This window comes from Schistocerca piceifrons, chromosome 7 (assembly GCF_021461385.2).
Source record: "Schistocerca piceifrons isolate TAMUIC-IGC-003096 chromosome 7, iqSchPice1.1, whole genome shotgun sequence".
Taxonomy (NCBI): Eukaryota; Metazoa; Arthropoda; class Insecta; order Orthoptera; family Acrididae; genus Schistocerca; species Schistocerca piceifrons.
Window position 1 is genome coordinate 20,573,050 of NC_060144.1, and position 14,201 is coordinate 20,587,250.

Consider the following 14,201-nt stretch of genomic DNA (forward strand, 5'->3'; position numbering starts at 1 on the left):
GGGCGGTTTGTAATTTTAAGCGGTGTTCGGTGTTGGATCAGTTGAAATATGTTACGTACTGAAATTTCGTCTTAACACCTGTCGTCGATATGTTATGACGTCACAGCTACGGAACAGTACAGACACTGAACAGACAACACATTATGACCACGTTCTCAGTAGTGCTTGGGACCACCTTCGGAACACAAAACAACAGTGGTTCTGGGTCGCCTGCTTTCGATTGGTCGTTGGACGTCTACGTACAAATCACGGAAATATCGTGAACTACGGTTTGTGGGCGCAAAGCTGGCGTTAGAAAACATCGCAGGCGTGCTCCATTTCGATCAGGCGAATTAGACGGCCAAGTTATCGACGTGTGTTGACCGTCGCGCTCCTCGAAGCACTGAAACACTGTTCTGGCCTCATGATACGGACAGCTATCTTACTGGAAGATGGCGTCGCCGTTGGGGGAAGACATCAGACGTGAAGGGATGCAGATTGTCCGCAGTAATGCTCACGTAGTTTGCAGCGGTGACAGTGCTTTCGCTTACTACGACAGGTCGATTTGAAGCCCTGGTGGGTGCCCTCCGTATCTTTCTTCTTCTTCTTCTTCGCGGATGGATCACTTAGGACCACGCGTAATCAACATTTGTTGCCTTCCTTTTCGCCTAGTATTCCTTCATAAACAACGAATGGACTAGCTTTCGTTGTATAGACCACGTATGTCAGTTAGTTTTTCTCTCTTCTTCCTCAAAACCCCGTGTGTTTGTGATTTTTCTGATTTCATTTCTATCTTGTATATTTGGGGACCCTAATTCTCTCAGGTCTTTTTCCGTCTGTTTGTACCAGTTCGGTCTTGTAGTTCTGTTCTTTAAAAATGTATGGATTTTGTGCGTTAACCTATTTGAGTCCATTCTTTCTAAATGCCCCATGAATTGGATTCTTCTCATGCGCATTGTGTCTGTTATTTTGGAGATATTTTTATATATTTCTGCATTGGGTTTTGGATAATGCACACCATCTTTAGTTCTTGGTCCTAGGATTTTCCTGATTATTTTACGTTCTTTCACTTCTAATTCCTCTTTCAGTGTTCTGTGTTGACGGTTTAGTGTCTCAGATGCGAAGAGAGCTTCGGGTTTAATTACTGTTGTGTAGTGTCGTATTTTGCAGTTCCACGAGAGACTCTTTTTGTTGTAAATGATTTTTGTTAATTGAAACGCCGTCTCCATTTTCTGGACTCTTGATCTGACAGATTTCTTTTCATTACAATTTTCTGTAAGCCATTCACCTAAATATTTAAATTCTTTTACTCAAGAGATGTAGTTATGACCAGTCTTGAGATCAGAAGGCGCATCTTTGATGTCAGTCATAAATTTTGTTTTTTCAAATGAAATTTGTAATCCTATTTTTGCTGCCTGCTCTTGTAATAATTCTAGCTGTTTCTGTGCATCGGTAATGTCTTGTGCGATCAGTGCCACGTCATCAGCAAATGCTAAACAGTCTAATTCTATGCCCTTACGTCTTGGTCCCAGTCTGTGTGCTAGTGCACCTGCTTTTCTCCATTCTCTAACAACTTTTTCAAGAGCACAATTGAAGAGCACTGGAGACAGTACATTCCATTGTCGTACTCCTGTGTCTATTTCAAATTCTGTGCTCAATTCTCCCATAAATTTTACTTTGGATTTGGTCTCCGTGAGTGTTTCTTTTATGATGTTTGTTGTCTTTTGATCTAGTCCAAATTCTACTAATACTTCAAAAAGGGATTCTCGGGCTGTACTGTCAAATGCTTTTTTAAAGTCGACAAACGTGATGACATAACTTTTGTTTGAGGTACTATGCAAATATTTCATTGTGTTTTCCAAGTTAAGGACTTGTTCTACGCATGATCGACCTTTTCTGAATCCACCTTGGTATTCGCCTAGTTTTGAATCCAGCTGAGGTTCTGCTCGGTTTAGTAGGGCTTTAGACAGAATTTTTTACGTTATTGACAGTAAACAGATTCCACGATAGTTGTTGGGGTCTGTTTTACTTCCTTTTTTGTGCAGAGGATGTGTGATTGCTGTCTTCCAATCTGTGGGGATATTTTCAGTTTTCAAGATTTGGTGTGTAATTTCTTTGAGTTTTGCAATACGATTTTCTCCTGCATTTTTCCATAATTCTGCGATCATAATACACACATCAAGAAAAGTTTTGCATGACCCTGGTTCCCAGAACTCCTGAAGATAGTCGTTGACTGTGATTGTTGTATCACAGACACAGTCCCTTTGAATGACTTCCTTCGGGATAACAACATCGCTCGACTAGAGTGGCCAGCACGTTCTCCAGACATGAACCCTATCAAACATGCCTGGGATGCATTGAAAAGGACTGTTTATGGAAGACTTGAACCACCAACCACTCTGAGGGATCTACGCCGAACGGCGGTTGAGGGGTGGGACAATCTGGACCAACAGTGCATTGACGAACTCGTGGATAGTATGCCACGACGAATAGAGGCATACATCAATGCAAGATGACGTGCTACTGGGTACTAGAGGTACCGGTGTGTACAGCAATCTGGACCACCACCTCTGAAGATCTCGCTGTATGGTGGTACAACATGCAATGTGTGGTTTTCATGAGCAACAAAAATGGCGGAAATGATGTTTATGTTGATCTCTGTTCCAATTTTCTATACAGGTTTCGGAAGTCTCGGAACCGAGGTGACGCAAAACTTTTTTTGATGTGTGTACTACCGAAAGCGGCCTACGTTAGAATAGCCGTTCTCCTGCGTGGCAGTGAATCCAAATACGAGAATCAATCTGGAGTCCATGGGTCATCATTTCCATCGATCCACGCTTCACTCCCAACGATACGGTGAACAAAATTTCGGAAAAATGGCTGTTCAAAAAGAAGTAATTAAAGCGCTCCAATCAAATAACATTACGCCAGAGGAAAATATGAAAATCAGCGGGTGAAGTTCACAGTTTCTATCTGTTTTATTGAAAGAAAATAACCTATCAGACCGGTAAGATTTTACAGAAACGTAACATCAGATGTCAGGTGAAGCCATCAGATTGGTAAAGGATAAACGTTCTTCCCTGTCGGTATGCGGGGCATGCAAAATTACTTGTAAGTGTGGTGGGTCAGCATTGGAACTAAAAAGATAAGTGTAAATACGCCTTTGAAGTAAAACAAATATTTTTGTCTACTAGGGAAAGGAGAAAAATCAGCTGTAGCAGAACACACTCCTCAGGCTGGAAACCATGATGGTAAATTTTCCGAGACAAAATTTTATCTACATTGACGAACTATAATCGACAGTTATACACGGTGTTCATAAACTCCCGTTAGCAACTTCTAGGACTTGTAGAAGGGAGTGAGTACGTAATACGAGGGTCACTTCAAAAGAAATGCACACTTTTTTTTTTAAATCCATCTTTTATTCTACATGTTTGAAAGTTTTACAGTGTGTAGATACATCCTTTAGGAACAACATTTTCATTTCTCCACATAATTTCCATCCCTCTCAACTGCCTTACGCCATCTTGGAACCAGCGCCTGTATACCCGCACTGTAAAATGCTGGACCAACTTGTTGGAGCCACTGTTTGGCAGCATGCACAAGGGTGTCATCATCTTCAAACCTTGTTCCATGAAGAGAGTCTTTCAGTTTCCCAAAGAGATGATAGTCACATGGAGCCAGGACAGGACTATAAGGCGGGTGTTTCTGTGTTGTCCATCCGAGTTTTGTGATCGCTTTCATGGTTTTTTGACTGACATGTGGCCGTGCATTGTCGTGCAACAGCAAATCATCCTGCTTTTGCCGATGTGGTCGAACATGACTCAGTCGAGCTTGAAGTTTCTACAGTGTCATCACATATGCATCAGAATTTATGGTGGTTCCACTTGGCATGATGTCCACAAGCAAGAGTCCTTCGGAATCGAAAAACATCACAGCCATAATTTTTCCAGTAGAAAGTGCGGTTTTGAATTTTTTTTCTTGGATGAATTTGAATGATGCCACTCCATTGATTGCTCCTTCGTCTCTGGTGAAAAATGATGGAGCCATGTTTCATCACCTGTCAAAATTCTTCCAAGAAATTCATCTCCACCATTCTCGCACTGTTCCAAAAGTTCACTGCATACCGTTTTTGTTGTTTCTTTGTGAGCCACTGTCAACATCCTGGGAACCCACCTGACACAAACCTTTTTTAACACCAACAATTTCAGTATTCTGCAAACACTTCCTTACCCTATCCCAACGTAGCGTGATAATTCGTTCACTGTGATGCGTCTGTCAGCAGTCACCAATTCGTTAACTCTCTGCACATTGTCTGGAGTGTGTGCAGTACGAGGCCTGCCGCTGCGAGGACAATCCTCAATATTGCCGTGCCCGCTTTCATTACGTAACCTGCTTGCCCACTGACTAACTGTACTGCGATCGACAGCAGCATCTCCATACACCTTTTTCCACCTCTTGTGTATGTTTCCCACTGCCTCGTTTTCACAGCACAGGAATTCTATGACTGGACGTTGCTTCTGACGAACGTCAAGTGTAGCAGCCATCTGGAAGACATGCTGTGACGGTGCCACTCACGGGAACAGGTTGAACTAAGTTTGAAAACAAGCGGGAAGGATGTATCTACACACTGTAAAACTTTCACACATGCAGAATGAAAACGGCATTTTTACAAAAGTAGTGTGCATTTCTTTTGGAGTGATCCTCGTATTTAGAATAGGAACCCATGTCGGACACGTTATCCAACTACGCTACGGAGCGTCAAATTTATAAGCACCAGCGCCTGTAAACGTATGTACATAAAGGGTGATTCCGTGATGATGTTAAAACTTTCAAGGATGATGTAGACGGATGAATGAATCTATTTGCGTTATGTATCCCCGTAACTAAAACGAATGAGTCGACAACTATAAGCGAAAACCGTACTGACACCTCTGACAGTGGAATATATGTACCGGTGTTGTTGTTAGTAAGACTGCAGGGTAGGCAACTTCCAGAGGTGGTAGTATGGACCAAAACAAGAGAAAATGTCCGGTAAACAAGGGCTCTGAGATGCACAGCTGAGAAGCCATGAGCACTTGTCCATCTTCGCTAGAGCGTAACACACATCTCCTCTATAGAACAAATGCTTATAGCTTTCAACGAATGCATTTCAGAGCCCACGTTTACTGCACATTTTCTCTTGTTTTGGTCCATACTGCCACCTCTGAAAGTTGCCTATCCTACAGTCTTAGCAAGAACAACACCGGTACATATATTCCACTGTCAGAGGTATCAGTACGGTTTTCGCTTATAGTTGTCGACTCATTCGTTTTCGCTGTAGGGACTCATAACTCAAAGTGATACATTTATCCTCCTCCCTCATACTACAAAGTTTGTAACATCATCACGGAATTACCCCTTGTATAAATATATACATTTCAGGCGCCGGCGGGCAAAACACAGGCGCTCCGTAGCGTCGCTGGATGACGTTTCCGGTCAATGGTTCCTACCAAAAATGCTATGTACTCACTTCCCTCCAAAAGTCCTAGAAGTTTGTAAGGGGAATTTCCGCACACCCTGTATACAGAAGCCCTCGAAATACGGGGCATAATGGATATAAGTGCAGATATTTTTATATGTGGTGCCTTAATATGTATACACATTGCACCCATGATTTGACGCTTGCCATATCACAAACGAAACGAATAGTGATCACTTTTAGCGTGAGCTACAATCTCGGAGAAATGGTCTGTCCTCTGATGTGTGTCTCTTCTTGGAATGTAGTTTTTGTATACGTCTGAAATCCTGGAGATATTTATGAACACTGGTGTAAATCCTACCCTCTCCCCTCCGCCAACCCCGCCCTCAAACCCCTTGGAAAACGAAACGGTGGGAAATATTCTTTTCATATTGTTACTTCTGACTAAGACATTAATTAAAATAACGATACATTAATGTTTTTGAAATAAAATTTGTAATCAAAGAGATAAGACGATGATGGGTGCCTGATAGTTGTGACATTATAAAATGAAGTGGAAAAACAGTGATGGGGATGTCTCTGATTTAGCCGTGCTTGGGCATATTATCTGGTTGATTACTTTTAACGTTCCTCTGTGGATACCTGTTTCATTAAAATGAAGTATGGTGTCACGGAAATGAGGAAGAGAAATTCCACACTGCGCATTCTGGATGTTTTCTGCATTCGAATAACTGGTTTGCAGACACGGTTCCTTGTGATATCCAATTATTGAAAAGCACTTTTCAGATAAATTATGTTAAATGTGCCTTCATTTTCTCGTGTTCCAGTACTATCCTTCGGGATTCCGCGACTTACTGAACTGGCTCGTTAAAGAATACCCTGGTTATCCAATCTTTGTGACAGAAAACGGGTGGTCAAATATTGGTGGTCTTAATGACACCGACAGAATCGAGTACTTTACGGTGAGTTACGATAATTATCTTTGGAAACAGCAAACATTAGTAGTTTACCTCCTTAAAATGAACTCCTTAATGGTTTTAAATATTCATTACAGTCGTACCTGACGGCTCTTCTACAAGCTATCCACGTTGACGGTGTTCCTGTGATTGGCTACACCTGCTGGAGTCTCATGGACGACCTCGAGTGGATCGACGGATTTACGTAAGTCCTTGTGCACGTTCTCTTAATCAAGGCTGAAAAATCGATAAAGCCATTAACTGATCATGGAAATGTGTTCTGAAGTTTTGAGTACTGATGACAGGAACATACAAATTATTAAAACCGTCGCCGAAATTATTATGCCATTTCTTAAAGAGAACTTCAGTTTCGTTTTCGTTAGCCATAACACTTCGTTCTGACTGGAAACAAAACCTAATTCAACGTAAGCAGAATAATAATAACTGGAAATTATTATCCTAATTATTAGAAGTTTTAGATCACATTGCTCATGAACGTTAACTGGAATATCTGAAGATTTATCGCATCCATGATAAATTCTTGAAAAAATTTTTTCAGATAAATTATGTTAAATGTACTTTCATTTTCTCGTGTTCCACTACTATCCTTCGGTATTCCGCGACTTACTGAACTGGTTCGCTTCTAGATAGCTATTAGGATAGCAGATAAATTGATCAAAGCGACTCATGAGCTCAGACACCCCACAGATTGACGCGAAAGAACAATTTCTTTCCTTGATTTCAGTGAGGTATCTGGCAGCGATGATTTTATTATCCTAATGTTGAAAACGACACAAATGAGTTTCTCAGACACTGACTTCGGAGGAACAACCAGAAGAGCAGAAAGAAACATCAAAAAATCGATTGTGGATTGTCAAAGTAGGAATGTGCTCTGAGGCGTGTCTTTGGGTACATTCCTTGCCTCGTTTATTTTCTCTCTTTATACAAATGCTACGTGGTCTTTGTTATTACCACTTGCCTCTCGTCCTCGTTGGACAATCCGCTCTCAGGAGTGCCCTAGAGTTCAGGATTTTCTCCGTTCATTTTGCCCTTGTGAGTCAATGACCTTACCTGTTTTAATATGACTTTCCTCCTGCTGATATCCAGTATTATCGAACTGCCAGTAATAAATCACCTAATAAGTCACGTTCGACGTATCACGCATGAATGGTACACTGTGTTCACCATCAATACACCTGCAACGCATGGGTCTCAAACCAGCTCCGTGTAACAGTGAATGCTTACCACAAACATGTAACTTCCAGTCACTTTAGTCCATCTTATGAATAATTAGCGTGGATGTGATCGGAAAAGTGACGTGAATTTTCACAAGCACCCCTTTTTTTTCATTCAAGCTTCGTAGTCACTGGACTCTCCCTCACTTGTAGTCGCGTATTAAATACCTACCATCATTACGTAATTCCAGAACTGGTACTTCTAGCATCTGCCTTGAACGTAGGTATAGTTCCAAATCTTTCTCCATTTCCCTCTCTCATTACCATAAGAATATAATATCTCCACAACAAAAATGGAAATAACACTGATATGTAGTTTCATTAACTAGGAATAACACGCGTGTCTTTCCTTACAAATGCGCTTGTTCTGGTTAGTGGACAACTCGTGGCAGCTGTTTGCAGGGATCCACACCCCACATCATTCCATTTTCTTCTTTTCTGTGAAAATAGCCTACACACTTGATAGGTTTTCTTGCCCGTGCTGGTTTCTCGTCGAAACTGGCTGCATATGAGTAGCAAATAACGCTAATCCTTCTGGCACAGAGTGTTCACAAGACTGCTGTCTGTATGCTAAACTACAGTACAGTGGCATGTACTTGGCCGTACGCTCTCTGCTGACTACACGTCTGCTTTAATCTGGCGTCATCAATATTGATACAGTGACGTCTGGGGTTCATGAGAGATGGACCACTGACTGAGTACATTGATAAAGGTGTACGTTTAATTTACTAAATAGCCGTTACAATACATCAGCTGGAAAGCACACAATATTGATATTGTACGAGAACAGCGCTTTTCAGTTCAGAAGGAGTAATGATGAACATAATTACTATATTAGAAGGAAATACTACATTCATTATTCCACACTAAGCTCAAAAAAGGGTGCACAAAGCAAAATTCTTCAATGATTTAAAATGTCTGACAGACTGCAAAGTTTAAATCGAGAACAAAGTGAAAAAGTTTCTCCTTGACAAATCTGTTTCGTAGAAGACTTTCTATTTGCATAATATGTAAGGTGTCACTGATTGGAAACTACTAATTTCCATTTTCATTAAAACAGAACAAACTGTAAATGGTCAGCATGTAGCCATTATTACATGTGAATGTATAATATGAATGTAAAGTGACACATCATTACTTTTAACCATACAAATGTTGTATGGAACATGAAAGTAACTCATCGAGTCCTAGACTGTAATAACATTGTGAAATACCTGCAGGCATACACTGTAGGTGCGGCTCTCACACCTTTCTGCGTCACCGACGTGGATCATCTTCGTATGCTGCTAAATGGCAAATACGAAGGCCGTTTTCCGCTCACTCGCCTAATTTTACACGTATCAAATAACAAAATAACATCGGCCGTTACATTTTGTGACCTGTAGAGGCATTTGACTGAGTGATTGATAATGTCCTCATAGATAAACACTCATATCTAACTAAAAGAAAGCATAAAGTTGTATTGAATAATTCAAACAATGTAAGCAGTTAGTGTGGGTGTGCAACAACGTAAGCGAAGAAATAACACGTATACTTTTATACCGACAACTGAGCAGTTTCATCGTTAGCAGTTTGTTTAGTAGCACACTGTTTCAGGATTCTGTCGCAATTGTAGCTCATTAGCATGTTTGTGAGGTGAAGCTTCTTAAATTCTCTTTGTTTTGGCAATTGAAGTAAATTTTACCGTGGCAACAACAAAACTGTAGGTTCACTGCAGACTCAACGCTCATAACGCTTCTCTGAAAAAAAAAAAAAAAAAAAAAAAAAAGGAAAAAAGTTCAGTCCGGGGAAAATAAATCGACTACTGCAGCAATTTAGGGGTATTCTGTAACCCAGTGTATTTTTAAAAACGTACGACTGCGACTAAAATTTGCCAAAGGCAGCAGGCAAATTTCGGTCCTAAAGTGTCACAGTTAAAGAATTTTTTCCCCAGTTACCAACGTCACCATATTCAACGATTACAAATCCACTATGGACTCTCATACAATCGACGTTTCCAAGTGACGACCTCACGAATAGCCTGCTAGTGCTCGCTTCTCTACGCAGACGGGTTGGGAAGCGCCAACTCTCATAATCGTGTTTGCTTTCTCTAAATGGATTTGTCAACACAACATAAATAGTTAATAATATCCCGTAATCATAAACTGCAAAGAAGATCTGTATATGAATCATTTATTTAGTTGAAAGACAACACAAACGATGAAACAGTTTACACCGTACATAACCTGTACCAGGCAATTTCAGTTTCGTAACAACAATGAAGCTGTATAATGCGCGGCAAATACGAGAATGGCGCAGAAATTTCCCGCAGTAAACGAACATCAACGTCTGCAGTTCCAAATTGACGCTTTCTAGAAACATTTGTTGCCACTGACGGCGGACAAGCGGACCCGCAGCAGATAAAGTAAAGAAGAAAGTCACTCATTCCACCGGCAGATCAAAACGCCATGGAAATGGAAATCAGTGTTTGGCGTCATTGGCCGGGAGGTCCCTTGCGGGGCAGGTCCTGCCGCCCTGGTGCAGGTCTTATTACAGTCGACGCCACATTGGGTAACCTGCGTACCGGATGGGGATGAAATGATACTGAAGACAGCACAACACCCAGTTCCTGAGCGGAGAAAATCCCCGACCCAGTCGGGAATCGAACCCGGGCCCGTAGAACGGTAATCCGTCACGCTGACCACTCAGCTATCGGGGCGGACAGCAAAACGCCATCACCAGATGCCACAAGGGAATTGCCACCATCCTGTGCCCTACTGTGCAAGTGTTTTGGCGGTAAGGCGGTCCATGTGTCCATGGGCGTTCCCAAACGGTCTCAGCGGTGGCAAATCGACCAAGGCCACACAAGCAGCGAATCGAGGCTGATTGTTTACATTATCACGCTGTTTGTATGTATGTGACGCACGAGCGAGTAAACCGTCGTTACATTAACAGTACATATGCAAGTGTGCTGCCGCACAGAGAGAACGATACTGTGCCAGTGGGTGCACCTCACCTTACTGCAGCCAGCAGGTTTCACATTACAACATACATTAAAAGTGAAATAATAACTGACTTGGGTTTCAGTCTAAAGTTCAGATAGAGGCTTGTACTAGCAAACGTCATTGAGTCGATCTTGAGAGCGGCTTTCATTCACCATCAATGACTGGAAATAAACCTCCTTAACTGTGGAATAGATCATGATGGGTTTTATGTCTGCCTGGAGTTGGAATTGGTAGCAGGAGGTGACCGGGGTGAGACGCAAGATCTGATGGCCGAGAAAAGATTAGTATCAAAGTAAGGCAGCAGCGATCAGGAAGATACTTATCTTTATTCTCCACGCTGAAGCAGGTACCGTCTATTCCCTCATAGAAAGTAGCTACCTAATTAAGTTCACAATACCATTCACAAATCCACAGTGTAATCCAAATCGTAACTAAGTTCTAAGCCCAAGGTTGTCATATGAAATTACACAATAACCGATATTAACACAGCTAGCGACCAAGAGCGATGGCCGTGGCGTCAGGTCTGTGGTCCCGTTACATGTTGTGGGCATGGAGGGAGCTGCCGGCAAGAACCATCGAATGGCGCGACGTCATCAGCCGGAGGTAACGCCATGTACCTCCGGCGGCCGCGACGTGAAGCTAAGGTCGACCACCGCGTGTGTGCGGGCGAGCTGCAGGGCGCGCGTGATTCGGTTAGGTCCGCGGACATAGCAATGGGCAATGATGTGTCCGCCTCCATAGCTGAGCGGTCAGTGCGGCAGAATGCCATGCGAGGGGCCGTGTTCGAGTTCCCCTCGGAGACTGGTTGTTGTGTTGTCTCCGTCATCATTTTACCCTCAGCGACTAAGTTTCCGAGGTGGCATCGCCTAAAAGGACTTTCCACCAGGCTACCAGTCTACCTTTTGGGAAGCCCTAACCACAATCATTTAACTTTCCGTTTCAGGTGGTCACACGTAATATAGGCAAAATACCATCGCGTCACGCTATAGTTGTGTTATACCAGCGTGCAGACAGGAAGTTATCGGTCGCTTAGCACGGTGCACCATAATAAGACAACACCTTGTCAATCAGTCTTCCAGTAGCCACGGAAATTGGCACCGACCGGTTTTCCGCAGTAAAAGCAGAATTTGAAGAAATGTTACGAACGGATAGCATACGCAGAACCAACATCCCGTAGGCACCACTAGTAAATCTAGTGAAGAATAAAGACGGCATCTGGAGCCCCTGAGGAGATAACGGCGGTTTGACTGCACGTACCATCCCAGACTGCTGCCCCGTCCATGATATATGGGATGTATTAGCCGTAGCTGCAATTTTTAGCGTCATTGTCTGTAAGAAGGCTCATAACCATATTTCTGTGGCTGATGAAGGCATCCCTCAGACGGCAGTGATAACACATTTCCGTCTTTATGAGTATCCAGTCACGCCATCTGGAGTAAACGGTGCCGCCCAGTTATAACAGCGCTTTGTAGATGAAGTGGAGTTGGGACAGAATTTCTCTTTCACCCATTTAGGTAATACTTTGGTATTTTTCCAGTCAACAGCATTACACAAGAAACACTTCAATGCAGTGTTCAACGGGATACGAAAATATGCTTCTGTAGTGAATACAACAAAATGTGTTCTGCGCAAAAAACAGGTATAATTCCTCGGCCACATGGCTTCTGTTGTTTTCAGTATACAGGAAACCTAAGCATGGACCCGTCATTTTCTATTCTTAATACAACCCTATCCACGTAACTCCCAGCACTTATTAAAAAATCGCGTTTACACTGTCATTTAGAAATTTCAGTATACACAAAAGCATCGAGAAAATTATGTTATGTAAAAGTAATCTGTCACTATAAGTAGTGCTAGAATCAGTAGACTTGTCTGTCAAAGCCTTACCAGTTTTAAACGTTTGCAGCAAGAAATTTGGGCTGTACGAGGTGGATTTCGACAGCCCGAACAGAACCAGGACGCCAAGGGCCTCTGCAGCTTTCATGTCGGAGATCTTCGAGACTAAGGAGCTGCCTCAGGAATATTTCCGCTACAGTCTCCCCTGAACTACAACTTATCTTGGTCTGCTCTTTATGTACTGCAAAATAAAGAACTTTGGCTAAGTCTTAATCATTGACGTTCTTTCCTTGTGTGGTAGCGAATGCAATCCGCAGAATCACAGCAGTTCGTTATTGAGACCTTCACCTAGCTTTGGCATTTCTGTTTTAAGACAATCTTAGTTCTGATCCCATGTTGCTTATGTGCACATAGTTCTTAAAATTTCACTACATGAAATGCTTTAAGATAACGAAATTAGACTCCATGGGAAACGGACAGCATTGGATTACGCCTGTCAAGACATTAAAATCGAAAGTACTAAATTTTCCGTACGTTTACATTAAAAGAATTCCTTAGTAAGCATGAAAAGAAGGTAACACATGTAGTAGTAACTGTAAGAAGCTGAACTCCCACATTAATCGTATATACCGTTCTATGCAATGACCTGATACAGGGACAGATGAAGCCTGACATATCATTATTCAACTAAGGAATAAAACGTAAAACATATTAAACACGAATGGTACGCCACAGATTTAACCAAGAAAGTACGCTGAGAGCATAAGATAAACTTTTACATTACATTCGTTGTACAAAAATGTTCAGATGTGTGAATTTCTAAGGGACCAAACTGCTGAGGTAATCGGTCCCTAGACTTACACACTACTTAAACTAATTTATGCGAAGAACTACACACACACCCATGCCCGAGGGAGGACTCGAACCTCCGGCGAGAGGGGCCACGCAGCCGGGACATGGCGTCTCTAACTGCGTTCGTTGTACACTGATTGCACATGCATTTCAATATAATTCCATTTGCAGAGTTTGTAAAATCCACGTAAACATAAGAAACTACACTGAGTTGCAAGATTTCACTAAACTCAGCACTTCGGGGTAATATTCGGAACAACGCTAATGTTCAACAAACGGACAGTGCAGATAAAGACAAGTGAAGCACGAGGATAGAAAAAAGCTTGACTAAGCGAGAAACACATGAAAACTCGTCACTCAGTCTCTAGAAATCAGCTGCAGCTTTAAGCCCGGCGTCATAGCTTTGAAGTAACATATTATGAAAAGCGGTGCGTAACGAAAGTAATACAGCAATCACATGTGCAATGAAGTGGCGTGAGTAGAAGTCGCACATATGTCTCGTCTGCAATGGAAATTCCTTCCAAACAGATTTTACAGCCGACAAAACATTAAATTACAAGTAAATAATGTGGAAGAGAGGAAGAAAAAAAAGGAAGCTACTTAGCAAGTTGAAACTACACCAGTAATTAAGTAATCAGGTGCTCATGGAAGGTGAGACCGCTTTGAACGTCACAGTCTACAAATCTCACCGGGTATGTTCTGTAGGCACCAGCAGTTCATAGTAGCTTTCAAGGAACTGTGAAGTTAGAATACTTCACGCACAAAGCACGATAACAGCGATAGTAGTGTCATGTGCTAGAAAGTAAGTCTTAGGAGCAACTGGGTACTAAACACAGAACCATTTGTATCTACCACTGACCCACACTCGCACCGAACTACTCGGCCTGAAATAAGTAGC

General features: G+C 42.1%; 1 protein-coding gene across 1 annotated transcript in view; it reads left to right on the forward strand.

The window, feature by feature from the left end:
• LOC124805385 (myrosinase 1-like) overlaps positions 1 to 12,660 on the forward strand; it is a 52,610-nt gene extending 39,950 nt beyond the window's left edge. Inside the window, exons 9-11 of the mRNA XM_047265946.1 lie at positions 6,268 to 6,402; positions 6,495 to 6,601; positions 12,522 to 12,660. Coding sequence (XP_047121902.1) covers positions 6,268 to 6,402; positions 6,495 to 6,601; positions 12,522 to 12,660 — 381 coding nt within the window. The remainder of the gene's footprint in view (positions 1 to 6,267; positions 6,403 to 6,494; positions 6,602 to 12,521) is intronic.
• The last annotated feature ends 1,541 nt before the right edge of the window (positions 12,661 to 14,201 follow it).